This window comes from Hippoglossus hippoglossus, chromosome 17, assembly GCF_009819705.1.
Source record: "Hippoglossus hippoglossus isolate fHipHip1 chromosome 17, fHipHip1.pri, whole genome shotgun sequence".
Lineage (NCBI taxonomy): Eukaryota > Metazoa > Chordata > Actinopteri > Pleuronectiformes > Pleuronectidae > Hippoglossus > Hippoglossus hippoglossus.
Genome location: NC_047167.1, coordinates 24,205,027 through 24,222,921, shown reverse-complemented (window position 1 = coordinate 24,222,921; position 17,895 = coordinate 24,205,027). Strand labels below are relative to the sequence as shown.

The 17,895-nt window shown below is 41.4% G+C and overlaps 2 protein-coding genes across 3 annotated transcripts in view; both read left to right on the top strand.

The window, feature by feature from the left end:
- Nucleotides 1-17,895, top strand: part of LOC117778604 (cytochrome P450 7B1) — a 36,984-nt gene that overhangs the window by 11,331 nt on the left and 7,758 nt on the right. Inside the window, exon 2 of the mRNA XM_034614326.1 lies at nucleotides 12,598-12,762. Within this exon, the coding sequence (XP_034470217.1) occupies nucleotides 12,686-12,762 (77 nt within the window). The 5' untranslated portion in view covers nucleotides 12,598-12,685. The remainder of the gene's footprint in view (nucleotides 1-12,597; nucleotides 12,763-17,895) is intronic.
- Nucleotides 778-5,455, top strand: LOC117778607 (armadillo repeat-containing protein 1-like). Of its 2 annotated transcripts, none has more exons than XM_034614333.1 (7): nucleotides 778-1,032; nucleotides 1,929-2,122; nucleotides 2,221-2,312; nucleotides 3,070-3,259; nucleotides 3,346-3,462; nucleotides 3,782-3,856; nucleotides 5,192-5,455. In XM_034614333.1, exons 2-7 carry the CDS (start codon nucleotides 1,961-1,963, stop codon nucleotides 5,381-5,383), a joined length of 828 nt encoding a protein of 275 aa, XP_034470224.1. In that variant the 5' UTR covers nucleotides 778-1,032; nucleotides 1,929-1,960; the 3' UTR covers nucleotides 5,384-5,455. The 2 variants fall into 2 exon arrangements, with proteins under 2 accessions (XP_034470224.1, XP_034470225.1); XM_034614334.1 differs by having other exon boundaries at nucleotides 778-1,326.

Genomic DNA, 17,895 nt, shown 5'->3' with positions numbered 1-17,895 from the left:
CACTTGAGGCTCTTGTGTATCAGTGATCAGGAGAAGATAGTGAGGAGCTGATCCAGGATCCTGTCGATACCACTGGAGATTGTCAGCTTTAACAGAATATTTACAGGACAGAGTAACAGTACTGCCCGATGCTGAAAACACCTCAGCACTGTTGGCGGTGACATCATCTTCCAAGCTGTGACCTAGTGATGGAAACCACATGTTCTATTCAGACTAATGTTCCAAAGTGACTTGTCCATGGCTTGAATGTTGATCCTGATGAAATGATCCTGTTAATGGCAGACTCAACAGTTATTAGTGGTGAAGTGGTGACATCTTTATCATCTAGATTTGTGATGTGGACATTTTTAATCTTTAACAGGAACTAAAAGAATATCCAAACAAGATGTCTTCCTGTTTCAGGTTTTCTTTTCTAAATCATACGAACCTACAAGAGCTGAGAAGAACAGAAGTGAAGCCAGTTTCTCCATGTTGACAGTGAAACTGACGGTTCAGTCTGATGTTCTCAGCTGGAATCAAATCGTTTGAACCAATCAGCTTCCTCTGCAGCCACTGGGAGGAGAGCAGGGCTCCCCCCCTCACACCTGCTGGTTATACTGTACTGCACATGTATACTGTACCTATCACTTAGTACTGCATTACTGCATCAAATGTCTATAACTGAATGGTTTCCTCAGTTTGATGAACACACACTGTATAAACATATAGATACATGTTTATACAGTGTGTGTACATGTATTTATATATATATTTCTTTAACTGTTAGAACAGTGCAGCTCATTGGTCAGCACCGTCACATGACTGTAATTGGTCCAATCACAGGCTCTGTTGTTAGTGGGTCCCCAGCCGGAAGTCCTCGGTTAATGTTCAGTCGGTGGAAACATCGTTAACGTGTTTGAATAAACCGGAGAATCCGCTCGTTCCGGCTCCAGCTGCTGCTACAAACCGTTAACGGTCACCGGTGCTTCACGGAGCGGAAGCTAACCGGACAGCTAGCCGCTAACGTTAGCCGCGGCTCGGTGCCGGTCAGAGGTGAGCTCTGTTAGCATTAGCATTAGCATTCTTCAGAGGTCTGAGCCAGTGACAGGTGACCACACCCGCTGCTGGTAGCACGTCCCGGGTCCTGCTGCCTGACCGAGGACACGAAGCTCCATGTTAACATCTGAGCCTTTAATCTGTGCGTGTACCAGGACACACGCCCCAGAGACACCAGCAGGACCTGTAGTCCTCTCACCAGTCCGTCCCTCGGTTCGACCGAGCTGCTGGGAGAACGCGGCTGTGGACCCTGGTCTGCACGTCTCTGTGGGTCAGTTCTGCTGTAAACAGGTTGGTTTAGATCTGAGCTGCAGTTCTCAGACCAGTGTTGTCTCCTGACACGTGACAGGACACAACAGTGTGTTATGATCTCTCCTGTTCACACTGGCTGAGGCTACATCCACGTTACTGTGCTTCAGCTTTAAAGCATCACTGTTGCTATGGTTACGCCTGACAGCGTTTCCAGCCTCTAAATTAGAGACTTGTTTAAACTGGTCTTAGTTCCCATCAGTCACGTGACTCGACGACCAGCGGTGAACACAAAGCTAACACTTCCTGTCAGTTACAGTTCCACCTCGTCGTCCCTGCTCTGACTCTTCACCATCACTGCTCCTCCTTCAGAGGAGTTTCTGTTACTAAGCAACCAACTGCAGAGACAATCTACTTCCTGTTTACGTCTATTTCTGAATTGTACTTAAATGGTCAGAGACCTTGAACATCTCAAAAACCACAAACAGTTTTTTAAATGTGTATTTGTTGAGTTTCTCTGTATGGAGACAGGATTTGTGTTGGATGGTGGAGAGCGGACAGGAAACCAGAGCTGTGGCGGTGCCTGGTGGGCGTTTCGATAGGTGGCACAGTGTGGGTTTCATGTTTGTCGCTGTCTTCCTCAGCTGGTTCTTGTATGGGAGAGTGATTGTCAAACATGAGTGTGGAGCCAGACGCCCTGGCTGTGGTCAACCAGCTGAAAGACCTGGCTGCCGACCCCATGAACCGCAGGGCCATCGTCCAGGACCAGGGCTGCCTGCCGGGACTCATCCTCTTCCTGGACAACCCAAACCCTCAGGTGGTCTACGCCGCCCTGCTGGTGAGCTGCGTTCACACTCACCCTCCTGCAGAAAACTTCAGGATGAGGCACGGCTGGTTGTTATGCTTGCTGATGATTGTGATTGGTTGGTGTTGCAGGCGATTCGTTACCTGGCAGAATGTCGAGCCAATCGGGAGAAGCTGAAGGGGGAGTTGGGGATGATGCTGAGCCTCCAGAATGTCGTACAGAAGTGAGTCTCATTGATGTGACGTGGACACGACTCCGACTTTAAAGGGATAGTTCACCCAAAACAGCACTGCAGCCAAATCCAATACAATCGAAGTTACTGGTGATAACTTCTTCAAACGTAAAAACACAATGTCCTGGCAATTTCTGCAATCCCACTTTAACAACGAGGAACGAGACACAATTCTCTTACAGTATTATCACACTTTAATGCTCCGAGCATGGTGCATACGACAAAGGTCAGTTTGTAATATGCACCCCGATGGGAAACAGTTCTTTGTCTTTATACATTTGGCTCATCCCTCCCACTCTGGTTGGGGTTGTTACAAAGTCAAAGGTCAGGATCTTCTGATGACATCAAGGCAACAATGCCTTAGTTAAAGCAATTAACTCATTCAGTTGTACAGGATACAGCATGATGAAGGTTACATTGTATGAGATTCAATCATGATCAATCAAAGGGGAAATTAACATGAACATATTGTGGTCAAAATGTTACATTTCCCTTACAACAACATGTCTCCATACTGCTCCTGTGGTGTCATCCAAGTGTCCGTCAGCCCAACTTTCAAATTGAACTCGAAACAAGGTCATTTACACCTTGTTTTTAGCCTGAATGTCTCCAGAAGTGTTTTGTGGACTCAAACAAAATAATTATGTCAAAGACACAAAACATGAACCAAAAACCACATGACTCAAACACAACAGTCTGGTTGTTCCTGACAGATTCACTCTGAGTTTGGTCTTGTTGTGTCATCCAGATCGACCACTCCCGGAGAGACAAAGCTGTTGGCGTCTGAGATCTACGAGCTCCTGCAGGCGACCTGCGACGCTGACTCGGAACCAGCCGAGGACGCTGTCAGCAGCCGCCGCAAAGCCCAGTTCTTCCTGGGCTCCAGCAACAAGAGAGCCAAGACGGTCATCCTCCACATCGACGGGCTGGACGACTGGGTGAGCAGAGAGCTGGCGACGAACCACTGAATTATAAATAATAATGTTGGAGGTTCAGGGTGAAAGTTTGTTTTGGTCCTCGTCAGAGTCGGAGGAGTCTGTGTGAGGAGGCTCTGCTGAAGATCAGAGGAGTGATCAGCTTCACCTTTCAGATGGCCGTGAAGAGGTGCATCGTCCGGATCCGGTCGGACCTGAAGGCCGAGGTGAGGCGAGACATGGTGATGATAGAAACTGTTCACAAAGATCGAGCTGCACATTTCTTTTTTACCAGCTCAAACTAAAAGTGTTGATATCATCAAAATTCAAACTGATGAAGAAAATGTATTTTAATCATGTGATTATTAATTTGTTTGAATTTCAGCTGAAGTATGAGCTGCTCTATGAAGTGAAATTATAATTAGGTTTCATATTTAATAAACTCATCTGTAAATATGTAACTTCAATTAAAGCCTGGTGAGCAGGTTATTGTCAATGAGTGAGTTGGATGAAGTGATGAATCACGTGACTGTTTTTTCTTTTCAGTCTCTGGCGTCTGCGATCGCCTCCACTCAGGTGATGAGTGCTCAGCAGGTGGTGAGAGGAGAAAATGGAGACGAGGTCAGTTTCAGCTTCAGTCACTTCACGGTGTCCAAAGGTCACAGGAACAAAAACTCCCAAAGAAAAGCTTTAAAATCCTTAAAGAATAATGAACCTGAGCATCAAGTGTCCTGCTCCAGTAAGACCAGTTTATTTTTCAACATCTACACAAGACAGCATTTTACTTTAGTGTCGGTCAGAGAAATCACTTATTATGTAAAGTAAAGCCGACCCTCCTCACAACTTAATTCCTGAAGTGGCGTTAGCATGAGATAATCCTTCACACCAGGAGGGGGCAGCAGAGTCCTCGTGACCCTGAACCACAGCTGCAGCCAAAATGGAACCGTTTTCACACGAGTCTGTAAAACAGTGTCTGGACATTTCCTGTAGTTAGTGTTTGTGAAGCAGCAGCAGCAGGTTGTTGGGTCCGACTCGTTCACACCAACAGGAACATGTGGGAACATCCAGGCGAGGGGCGGAGCCTGTAGAGCAGCAGGAGGCGGAGCCTGTAGAGCAGCAGGGGCGGAGCCTGTAGAGCAGCAGGAGGCGGGACATGACGTATAAACTCTGCTGTGGAAAGATCAGTGTTGTTGTTTACAGCTCATCCACACCGGCGTCGGCCCTCAGCACCAAAAGATCTGGAACCTCCTCGTGTTTCCAAGTTGACGTCTTCGTCTTCTGCGTGTACGGCTCCTCTTCTTCATCCTGAGATATTTGTGTTCTTCCAGTTTCACGTCCGTCACGTGTTAGAAACCTCATCAACACGTCCACTCGCTCACTGGGAAGCTTCCACACATTGTCCTGCTGTCTCCTCACATGAACTCACTCTGACATGTTACAGATGTTTTACTAGGAGGCTGCAGGAGAAGATCCAGAAAATGTCCAGAGACACTGACTCAGACATTTGTTCTCACATAGAGAACCTGGAGAACATGTGAGGAACATGTGAGGAACATGTGCAGACTTTAGTCCATGTCTGAAAACAGCTGAAAACAAGCTATCAATTCATTTTCGGTTTGAAGCCACTCACTGTCTCTGAGTCACAAATCACATTTTCTTTGTTTCATGGTCAAACTCCCAAACAGACTCAACTAAACATTAATATGATGGATATTGAAGTGAAGGTGTATAGTGACCAGCAGGTTATATCATTATTGGGTTTCCATGCAACCAACCAATCTCTTTAAAATGTTAAATTACTAATTGTATTCGATTCAAAAAGAAAGAGGACCCACAACGTTACTTCACATGCACACATTTTAAGTTAATATTAGTCTTTATAAAACTAATCTGCAGCCACTTCACTGAATCCATCAGAACCATTGAGCCTGTCCTCTTCCCTGTCGCTGTCTCCAGGTGTTGATTTCGTTTGCGGAAAACGGTTCGGTGGAGGTGGAGCAGAACCTGGACTTGCCCGACTACCTGCCAGAGGACGAGAGTCCCTCTCAGGAACCCGACAAGGCGGTGACCCGGGTGGGATCCAACCAGGACGGGGCCAGCTGGCTCGGGGCCGCCACCAACTTCCTTTCCCGCTCTTTCTACTGGTGACCCCCCATTAAACCTCCTGCCTCCTCTCGGAACCAAAACCTACCAGCTGCCAAATCTCAGCGCTGTCAGTGTTACTGCGACCGGTGTCACAGTCGAGAGGAGACCATCTCCAACAACCCCATCGTGGTTTTGAAGTTCCTGCTGGAGAGCTGTGAAGAACTCTGTAAACTGGTCTTACTAACTAACTGCAGGCGTCCTGCAAGGAGCCGAACAGACCGCAACAAGTTAAAATATGGAGTCATGAGCAGGTCGTTGCTGACCTCTTACCTTTTTGTTATTTATTTGAGCAGAAACTTTCCTTCCTGCAGTTTGAGGTCAGCTGATTCCTCACTTCCTGTCATCCACAGACGTCCTGCTCCGGCTGCAGCTAACTGCTGTTTTCTCTCATCTGTCCATCAGTCTGGAGAAGAGTCCAGAAGTCACATGATCAGGAAACAGGAAGTCAAACTTAAGAAAGTTTGTGGAGCCATGTTACTGAAGTTTTATTTGACCTTCCTTCTTTTCAGTGACATCAAACAGCCACAAGGTTTTGAACATTTTGCACATTTGAACCTGAGGTTGATGTTTTTACGTAGAGTAGAAATCTGTGTTTTTAACACTGGACCATGTTACACAGGATTCATCCCCATTCACACCTGACGTTATTCACCTGGGTAATCGGATTACAACCAGTCTGATCACATGACAGTTCAGGTGTAGATCCACCTCAGTGAAGGCAGATTGTGTTTGGACTCATTGAGCCTCATGTAAGAACCGTTCATACAAACAGGTTTGTTGTTTAATGGTGCGTTTGAGTGATTTAGGAGAAGTTGCATCAGTAACCAGTTTTCTTACAGGTATGAACAGAATTTGAGTTTTCCAGACTCGAGTCCGGACGCCCGACGGTTCGGGTCACAGTGTCTAGGTCGTGTACCTTTTTTAAAAAAAAAAAAAAAATCTTTTTGTGTGATCAGGGAAAACATCTCGTTCAGACAGAAAACAGAGCGCCTGTCCGATTTCTGTCGGCTCAGCATTTGTATGTGAGATATTTTAGCTTCATTTCTGGAAAGTGGGTCAGGGTTTGTGGAGACATGATGTCGTCCATCTTTATGAAAGTCTACGATTTACTCAAATACACACAGGTGGCGTTTATCGCGTTTATCATCACTCTTTTCTGAAGCTGAAACTGACGAGTCGTACAAACAAATGTAAGAGGAACTTAAACGAAGAACACGAAAATGTTCTTGCATGAGGCTCATGTGACACTGAACACAGGCAGCAAAGATTTAACGTCAGGTGTGAACCTAGAACAATACAAGCTTTATAAGTGATTCTCAGTCATCCAGGTCAAGGTATGTTCAGGACATGTGAATATCACGAAGTTTAAAAAATCCAGTTGAACAACAAGATCACAAACTGAGATTAAAGAGAGATGAAGCTTCAGCATTAAACACAAACTTTAATCTTGTGTGAATAATTTCCTTCAAAGTCTACAGACTCTGTTTAACTGGAACTGGACAGTGGAAGTGAATCACATGGTGAAAATGAAAAGTTACTGAATTTTATTTCCAGCAGTTTCCTGTGAAATTGATCAATATTCAGGACTTCAGACCTTCAGACTCTTCAGTTTAGTCTGAACCTAAATATCAGGTGTGAAAGGTCCAACATAAGAGGTGGTCTGGATCAAACTGTTTGAGTGAAAAAACCTTTAAACCAGATTAAATTGAAACAATGGAACAAAAGACAGAGTTCAGACAGGAGAGAAAACGACCTTTAATGACCTTCCTGGTAACGTCCTGTAACTAGCTGGGGGGTTTTATTTTGAAAATCCAGGGTTTTGGGTGGGGTTTCTGGTAACTTCCTGTAACTATCTGGGGGGGGGGGGGGTTCATTTACAAAATCCAGCCTCAAAGCATAAAACATGTCACTTCCTGTCTCTGTAAGGATGAGTCAATATTTCCATGTGGATGTGACCGGGGGCGGGGCTGTGATCATGTGACAGAAGGTTTGGACTGGTGACCAGTGAGTCAGTGACTCAACCCACTGGAACAAACACATTGTTGCTCAACACCCCCCCCCCACCCCCTCCTCTGTGTGTGCAAGGGACTAACCAGCCAGGTGAGTCAGGGAAGAGACAGATCCAGGCTCTGGCACAACCCTCGAACAAATAGCTCTAGTTCAAAAACTATAACTCCGATCTGGGAAATAACAACACAGCGAGAATCCCAAGACTTTGCCGAACAAAGAGATTTCTTTTTTATTGGTAAGAGTTAAGAAATGGGACCGTGGGAGCGAGTTAGAAAAGTTTGACTGATTTGCTCCTTCCAGAAATTTCGGAGTGAAGAATAATAAACTCGAGCAATATTAATATGCATTGCATGCATAGGCACACATAATTAACTGAAGTTCATGTCTCAAGGACATAAAAACCTTCTCTTATTAAACTCAGATAAAACAGAGGTTCTGATACTTGGCCCTAAACACCTCAGAGACACATTATCTAATGATGAAGCTGTGCTAGAGGACATTGCCCTGATCTTTGATCCTGATTTGTCCTTTGATTCTCATTTAAAACACATTTCTAGGACCGCCTTCTTCCACTTACGTAACATCTCAAACATCATGTCTCAAAAAGATGCAGAAGAACGAGTCCAGGCCTTTGTTCCATCCAGATATGATTATTGTAATTCCTTATTCTCAGGCTCCAGCAGGAAGTCGTTAAAGACTCTGCAGTTTGTCCTAAATGCTGCAGCACGTGTCCTGAAGAGAACCAGGACCAGAGACCACATGTCTCCTGTGTTAGCTTCACTACACTGACTTCCTGTTCCTTTTAGAATTTAAAGCCCTCCTCCTCACCTACATTAATAATATGGCAGCATCGAACCTTAAAGAGCTCATCGTACCTGATCACCACTAGAGCCCTGAGCTCCCAGAATTCAGGCTGTTGTCCCTAAAGTCTCTAAAGCAGAGGAGGAGCCAGAGCTTCAGCATCAAGCTCCTCTCCTGTGGAATCATCTCAGCTTCAGTTCTGGAGGCAGACTCCCTCTGTACGTTGAAGATTCAAACCTTCCTTTAGGATAAAGTTATAGTTCGAGCTGGTCCAGGTTTGTCTTAGATCTTAGTTCTGCTGCTGAAGGTCTAGAATGTCGGGGTCACGTGACACATGGAGCTTCTCTTTCCTCTTCTCCCTCTTTATCACATTAATGTCTCATCAACATGTTACTGACGTGACTTCTTCACCAGAGTCCTGCTGCTCCATCGCTTGTGGATCCAGGATCAAAGCTGCAGCCACATCGTGGATCCTGATGTGGATCACAGACTGTGATCATGGACCATGGATCATGGTGGTGGACTATGATCACAACCAGACTTCTTGATACACAACATGTCTCCTCACAACTTCTACCATCACTGAGAGGAAGTCCTCAGTTCCTCTGCTCCTTCATCTCCATCAGACATTCTGTAGAAACACTTTAAACATGAAGTTACAAACTGGTTCTTCTCATGTAGTGAATCCTGTTGTTGTGTTGATGTGTTCGGTTCCATCAGCATCTGTTGGACTTGTGTCCTGGGAGAGGATCCTCACATGGGACTCTCAGGTTTCGACGGTTTTTGAATTTGATTGAATTTGACTCTCAACCTTTTACACACCAAAATTAATGGGAACACGCAGCTTCTTTAAACGGAGGTAAACCCCATTTAACGGAATTAGAGTTTGCCTCAGTTTTTCTTCCCTGATGCATTATGGTCGACGTCATGAACGCACCAACTGAGGCGCTCTCTCACCACGCTGTCGGGTTCACCTGGGCGTCATGTCTGATTGGAGGCGATAAAAACCTGCACAGTCATTTGACCCGAGAGTGAACGACCTTTGAACCCATTCTGCAAAAAGCTGGTTGTTCGGGGTGTTAGTGGTTTTTGACCAGTGGAAAAGAGGCTTTATTAGATTATATAAAAATGGATGACGCTGAAAGAGGGAGGCGGACCCAGGTACAAATGAACACTCCTGCGTCACAGCGATGGCTCGAGCAGCAGCAGCCTTCTGAACGAGACCTGTGAACACACCGCCACAGTGTGGGATCGACTGAAGATAAAAATGTGGACAAGTTTGTTCATGTCCTGCTGAGACAGGAACATGAAGCAGCTGCTGAGTTTCTGTAAAGTTTCTCTGATTAAAACAAACTAAACATAAAATGCCTTCTGATCCTCGTCGTTATCTTAGCGAGCTTCCTCACACACTACGATCTTCACCCACTGCTCTCATGACTCTTCTGTTCCTATAATGTTTTCGTTTTCTAACGATATCATGTCGGACTGATAAAGCAGAACGTCGTCAGCGTAGAGTGAGTCATGTGACACAAATCGTGTCACAAGAAAATCAACCTTTTCGGTGTCTCCAGCTACTTTGTAGCCGGTGTGTTGTGTCACTCTGGGCTGGCAGCAGAACTTTCATTTATCTGAAATGATGCAAACCTGAGATAATGATTAATTAACACTTTAATAGTCACGTTTTCCTAAATGTGTCATAGTTGTAATTTGCACTTTTGACGTGTTTTATCTGAAGCTTTACTTGATTCTTGTGTAACGAACAAACCAACCTCATTCTAGACTTTCACATAACTTTAGTGACGAGTTGTGTGTTTGTATAAAGGAACCGCCCTAAACTGGTTTCAATCATATTTTTCAGATCGATTCCAATTCGTGCAAATTAATGATGAGTCATCTGTGCGCAACAAAGTTAACCACGGTGTTCCACAGGGCTCTGTGCTCGGCCCAATTTTATTAACCTTATATAAGCTTCCACTAGGAAACATTATCAGGACACACTCTGTAAATTTCCACTGCTATGTGGATGACACCCAGTTATACTTGTCAATAAAATCTGAACAATGTCATCAATTAACTAAACTCCAAGCACGTCTCAAGGACATAAAAACCTGGATGACCCGCAATTTTCTCTTATTGAACTCATATAAAACAGAGGTTCTGATACTTGGCCCTAAACACCTTAGAGACACATTATCTAATGATGAAGCTGCGCGAGACGACATCGTCTTTGCTTCCAATGAAACAGTCAGGAACTTGGGAGTGATCTTCGATCCTGATTTGTCCTTTAATTCACACTTAAAACTAATTTCTAGGACCGCCTTCTTCCACTTGTGTAACATCTCAAACATCATGTCTCAAAAAGATGCAGAAGGACGAGTCCAGGCCTTTGTTCCATCCAGACGTGATTATTGTAATTCCTTATTCTCAGGCTCCAGCAGGAAGTCGTTAAAGACTCTGCAGTTTGTCCTAAATGCTGCAGCACGTGTCCTGAAGAGAACCAGGACCAGAGACCACATGTCTCCTGTGTTAGCTTCACTACACTGGCTTCCTGTTACATTTAGAATAGAATTTAAAATTCTCCTCCTCACCTTCAAGGCCCTTAACAATATGGCACCATTATACCTCAAAGAGCTGTTAGTACCTTATCAACCCACTAGAGCACTGCGCTCCCAGAATTCAGGCTGTCGTCCCTAAAGTCTCTAAAAGTAGAGGAGGAGCCAGAGCTTTCAGCTATCAAGCTCCTCTCCTGTGGAATCATCTCCCACTTTCAGTTCGGGAGGCAGACACCATCTGTACGTTTAAGAGTAGGCTTAAAACCTTCCTTTTTGATAAAGCTTATAGTTAGAGCTGGTCCAGGCTTGTCCTAGACCTGCTCTTAGTTCTGCTGCTGTAGGTCTAGAAGGTCGGGGGACACATGACACTCGGAGCTTCTCTTTCCAGCTTCTCCTTCCTCTTCTCAATCCTTATCTCATCAAAGAAATTCATATCCCATCAATACATGTTACTGACTTGACTTCTTCCCCGGAGTCCCTTTGCCTTATCATCCGCAGATCCACATCGTGGATTATGATCTGTGGATCGCGTATCAGAGATCGTAATGGTGGATCCAGTATGATGCTTCTGTATCGTGCTGGCATCTGATAGTGGTGGTGGACCACGACCGAGGTGGCAGCTGATGGTGGATCCTCATGGCAGCAGTGGACAATGACTGTGGATGATGGTGGCATCCGATCTTGATGGTGGATCATGATCTTGGTGGATCCTGATCGTGGTGGATCCTGATCGTGGTGGATCCTGATCGTGGTGGATCCTGACCGTAGACTATGATCACAACAAGACTGCTTCATATATAATATGTCTCCTCAGATACTCGACCATTACTGACAATAATCCATCAGTTCATTGACGTTCAGCTACAAAGTGTTTATTCTAATCAAAGCTGTAAATACTCTGATCTCTCTGATGTTCTCTGTTCCACGTGACATCTGTTCACTTGTGTCCGTCCTGGGAGACGGATCCTCACATGTGTCTCTGAGGTTTCTACCTTCTGTACCTGTTAAAGGTTTTAGTAGTTTGACTCTTGTTGAGGGTTAAGAACAGAGGACGTCTCACCTTGTTAAAGACTATGAGACAAACTGGGATTCGTGAATATGGGCTATACAAATAAAATGATTGATTGATTGATTAAGTCATGTTTAATCCGCCATCTCCTTTTTATATTCTTTGAGAGTTGATTGATTAAAAAACGATAAATTCTAAGAGTTTTGTCTTTAAAAGTGAAAGAAAATGTTGAATTTGAGTCAACGAGCAGCTTCAACAAAACAGATACAACACGGAGAAGTGAAAATACTCCAGTCTTTTCTTCAGGTTTTTGAAATGTGTTGAACGAGTCTGTTTCAGTTTGAGAGAAAAGTGTCTTCTGTTAGTTTTCTGTTGGAGCCTGTGGCATCTGCAGCTGCTCTGTCAAATTCAAACCTCATTAAAATGCAACAGAGATATTTTATATAAAGAACCACTTTATGTTCCTATTGTGAGGGAACGTAATTCAGTAAAGTTAGAAATGAACTGTTGTGACGTCGCATCAGAACTATTCCTCCTGCTCTTTCGTCCTGAGACACCAGTGAGTCCTTGTTTCTCTCCAAATGATCCATCATGAAATTATAACACTATTACATATATATATGTATATATATATATATATATATATATATATAACCTCCTGTCGATGATCCAGACTCAACAGTTAAGATAAGTTTAAAACTGGTTTAGTGAAAGAATGAAGGTGTGACGTCATGAATCATTCATGACGTCTTAGTCACTTGGTCAGGGAGTTTATTTTGAAGGTGGGTACCGGAAGCCTTCAGGGTGACTTGTTGCTGGAGGAGAGTTGTGTTGTTGTTGTGGAGTCTTCTTCCTCCTCCTCCTCCTCCTCCTCCTCCTCCTCCTCCTCCTCTCCCGGAGCTCCTCACTCGGTCCCCGGACTCAGACTGAATCATGTCCGCTCTGCTGCTGCTGCTGCTCGGCCTCGTCTCTCTGCTGCTGCTCGTCCTCCGCAGATCCTCCAGGACCAGGTGAGTGTTTGAGCCGCTGCTGCTGCTGCTTCCTCCGGACTGATGAGGACCAGAGAGAGTTACTCTACTACTCTGTTACTCTGTTACTCTGTTACTCTACTACTCTGTTACTCTGTTACTCTACTACTCTGTTACTCTGTTACTCTACTACTCTGTTACTCTACTACTCTGTTACTCTGTTACTCTACTACTCTGTTACTCTACTACTCTGTTACTCTGTTACTCTACTACTCTACTACTCTGTTACTCTGTTACTCTGTTACTCTACTACTCTGTTACTCTGTTACTCTACTACTCTGTTACTCTACTACTCTGTTACTATGTTACTCTGTTACTCTACTACTCTGATACTCTACTACTCTACTACTCTGTTACTCTACTACTCTGTTACTCTGTTACTCTACTACTCTGTTACTCTACTACTCTGTTACTCTGTTACTCTACTACTCTGTTACTCTACTACTCTGTTACTCTGTTACTCTGTTACTCTACTACTCTGTTACTCTACTACTCTGTTACTCTGTTACTCTACTACTCTGTTACTCTACTACTCTGTTACTCTGTTACTCTACTACTCTGTTACTCTGTTACTCTACTACTCTGTTACTCTACTACTCTGTTACTCTACTACTCTGTTAGTCTGTTATTATACTACTCTGTTACTCTGTTATTATACTACTCTGTTATTCTACTACTCTGTTACTCTGTTATTATACTACTCTGTTACTCTGTTATTATACTACTCTGTTATTCTACTACTCTGTTACTCTGTTATTCTACTACTCTGTTACTCTGTTATTATACTACTCTGTTATTCTACTACTCTGTTACTCTGTTATTATACTACTCTGTTATTCTACTACTCTGTTACTCTGTTATTCTACTACTCTGTTACTCTGTTACTCTGTTATTATACTACTCTGTTATTCTACTACTCTGTTACTCTGTTATTCTACTACTCTGTTACTCTGTTATTCTACTACTCTGTTACTCTGTTACTCTGTTATTATACTACTCTGTTATTCTACTACTCTGTTACTCTGTTATTCTACTACTCTGTTATTCTACTACTCGGTTACTCTGTTATTCTACTACTCTGTTACTCTGTTATTCTACTACTCTGTTATTCTACTACTCTGTTACTCTGTTATTATACTACTCTGTTTCTCTGTTATTCTACTACTCTGTTAGTCTGTTATTCTACTACTCTGTTATTCTACTACTCTGTTACTCTGTTATTATACTACTCTGTTTCTCTGTTATTATACTACTCTGTTTCTCTGTTATTCTACTACTCTGTTACTATGTTACTCTACTCCTCTGTTATTCTACTACTCTGTTATTCTACTACTCTGTTACTCTGTTATTCTACTACTCTACTCCTCTGTTATTCTACTACTCTGTTATTCTACTACTCTGTTACTCTGTTATTCTACTACTCTGTTACTCTGTTATTATACTACTCTGTTACTCTGTTATTATACTACTCTGTTATTCTACTACTCTGTTACTCTGTTATTCTACTACTCTGTTACTCTGTTACTCTGTTATTATACTACTCTGTTATTCTACTACTCTGTTACTCTGTTATTATACTACTCTGTTATTCTACTACTCTGTTACTCTGTTATTCTACTACTCTGTTACTCTGTTACTCTGTTATTATACTACTCTGTTATTCTACTACTCTGTTACTCTGTTATTCTACTACTCTGTTATTCTACTACTCTGTTACTCTGTTATTCTACTACTCGGTTACTCTGTTATTCTACTACTCTGTTACTCTGTTATTCTACTACTCTGTTATTCTACTACTCTGTTACTCTGTTATTCTACTACTCGGTTACTCTGTTATTCTACTACTCTGTTACTCTGTTATTCTACTACTCTGTTATTCTACTACTCTGTTACTCTGTTATTATACTACTCTGTTTCTCTGTTATTCTACTACTCTGTTAGTCTGTTATTCTACTACTCTGTTACTATGTTACTCTACTCCTCTGTTATTCTACTACTCTGTTATTCTACTACTCTGTTACTCTGTTATTCTACTACTCTGTTACTCTGTTATTCTACTACTCTGTTATTCTACTACTCTGTTACTCTGTTATTCTACTACTCTGTTACTCTGTTATTCTACTACTCTGTTATTCTACTACTCTGTTACTCTGTTATTCTACTACTCTGTTACTCTGTTATTCTACTACTCTGTTATTCTACTACTCTGTTACTCTGTTATTCTACTACTCTGTTATTATACTACTCTGTTACTCTGTTATTCTACTACTCTGTTAGTCTGTTACTCTGTTACTCTGTTACTCTGTTATTCTACTACTCTGTTACTCTGTTATTCTACTACTCTGTTATTCTACTACTCTGTTACTCTGTTATTCTACTACTCTGTTACTCTGTTATTCTACTACTCTGTTATTCTACTACTCTGTTACTCTGTTATTATACTACTCTGTTACTCTGTTATTCTACTACTCTGTTACTCTGTTATTATACTACTCTGTTACTCTGTTATTATACTACTCTGTTACTCTGTTATTCTACTACTCTGTTACTCTGTTATTCTACTACTCTCTTACTCTGTTATTCTACTACTCTGTTAGTCTGTTATTCTACTACTCTGTTACTCTGTTATTATACTACTCTGTTACTCTGTTATTATACTACTCTGTTACTCTGTTATTCTACTACTCTGTTACTCTGTTATTCTACTACTCTCTTACTCTGTTATTCTACTACTCTGTTAGTCTGTTATTCTACTACTCTGTTACTCTGTTATTATACTACTCTGTTATTCTACTACTCTGATACTCTGTTATTCTACTACTCTGTTATTCTACTACTCTGTTACTCTGTTATTCTACTACTCTGTTATTCTAATACTCTGTTATTCTACTACTCTGTTACTCTGTTATTCTACTACTCGGTTACTCTGTTATTCTACTACTCTGTTACTCTGTTATTCTACTACTCTGTTATTCTACTACTCTGTTACTCTGTTATTCTACTACTCTGTTATTATACTACTCTGTTACTCTGTTATTCTACTACTCTGTTACTCTGTTATTCTACTACTCTGTTACTCTGTTATTCTACTACTCTCTTACTCTGTTATTCTACTACTCTGTTAGTCTGTTATTCTACTACTCTGTTACTCTGTTATTATACTACTCTGTTATTCTACTACTCTGTTACTCTGTTATTCTACTACTCTGTTATTCTACTACTCTGTTACTCTGTTATTCTACTACTCTGTTATTCTAATACTCTGTTATTCTACTACTCTTTTACTCTGTTATTATACTACTCGGTTACTCTGTTATTCTACTACTCTGTTACTCTGTTATTCTACTACTCTGTTATTCTACTACTCTGTTATTCTACTACTCTGTTACTCTGTTATTCTACTACTCTGTTATTCTACTACTCTGTTACTCTGTTATTCTACTACTCTGTTTCTCTGTTATTCTACTACTCTGTTAGTCTGTTATTCTACTACTCTGTTACTCTGTTATTATACTACTCTGTTACTCTGTTATTATACTACTCTGTTACTCTGTTATTCTACTACTCTGTTACTCTGTTATTCTACTACTCTCTTACTCTGTTATTCTACTACTCTGTTAGTCTGTTATTCTACTACTCTGTTACTCTGTTATTATACTACTCTGTTACTCTGTTATTATACTACTCTGTTACTCTGTTATTCTACTACTCTGTTACTCTGTTATTCTACTACTCTCTTACTCTGTTATTCTACTACTCTGTTAGTCTGTTATTCTACTACTCTGTTACTCTGTTATTATACTACTCTGTTATTCTACTACTCTGATACTCTGTTATTCTACTACTCTGTTATTCTACTACTCTGTTACTCTGTTATTCTACTACTCTGTTATTCTAATACTCTGTTATTCTACTACTCTGTTACTCTGTTATTCTACTACTCGGTTACTCTGTTATTCTACTACTCTGTTACTCTGTTATTCTACTACTCTGTTATTCTACTACTCTGTTACTCTGTTATTCTACTACTCTGTTATTATACTACTCTGTTACTCTGTTATTCTACTACTCTGTTACTCTGTTATTCTACTACTCTGTTACTCTGTTATTCTACTACTCTCTTACTCTGTTATTCTACTACTCTGTTATTCTACTACTCTGTTACTCTGTTATTCTACTACTCTGTTATTCTGTTATTCTACTACTCTGTTATTATACTACTCTGTTACTCTGTTATTCTACTACTCTGTTACTCTGTTATTCTACTACTCTGTTACTCTGTTATTCTACTACTCTCTTACTCTGTTATTCTACTACTCTGTTATTCTACTACTCTGTTATTCTACTACTCTGTTACTCTGTTATTCTACTACTCTGTTACTCTGTTATTCTACTACTCTCTTACTCTGTTATTCTACTACTCTGTTATTCTACTACTCTGTTACTCTGTTATTCTACTACTCTGTTATTCTACTACTCTGTTAGTCTGTTATTCTACTACTCTGTTACTCTGTTATTATACTACTCTGTTATTCTACTACTCTGTTACTCTGTTATTCTACTACTCTGTTATTCTACTACTCTGTTACTCTGTTATTCTACTACTCTGTTATTCTAATACTCTGTTATTCTACTACTCTGTTACTCTGTTATTATACTACTCGGTTACTCTGTTATTCTACTACTCTGTTACTCTGTTATTCTACTACTCTGTTATTCTACTACTCTGTTATTCTACTACTCTGTTACTCTGTTATTCTACTACTCTGTTATTCTACTACTCTGTTACTCTGTTATTCTACTACTCTGTTTCTCTGTTATTCTACTACTCTGTTACTCTGTTACTCTACTCCTCTGTTATTCTACTACTCTGTTATTCTACTACTCTGTTATTCTACTACTCTGTTACTCTGTTATTCTACTACTCTGTTACTCTGTTACTCTGTTATTCTACTACTCTGTTACTCTGTTATTCTACTACTCTGTTACTCTGTTATTATACTACTCTGTTACTCTGTTATTATACTACTCTCTTACTCTGTTATTATACTACTCTGTTACTCTGTTACTCTACTCCTCTGTTATTCTACTACTCTGTTACTCTGTTATTATACT

What these genes read in the sequence shown, in the direction of transcription:
- LOC117778607 (XM_034614333.1), top strand. Translation starts at nt 1,961, where the DNA reads ATGAGTGTGGAGCCAGACGCCCTGGCTGTGGTCAACCAGCTGAAAGAC. An exon ending in TCGACGGGCTGGACGACTGG is followed by an intron (nt 3,260 to 3,345) that starts GTGAGCAGAGAG and finishes GGTCCTCGTCAG; the next exon opens with AGTCGGAGGAGTCTGTGTGA. An exon ending in GAGGAGAAAATGGAGACGAG is followed by an intron (nt 3,857 to 5,191) that starts GTCAGTTTCAGC and finishes CGCTGTCTCCAG; the next exon opens with GTGTTGATTTCGTTTGCGGA.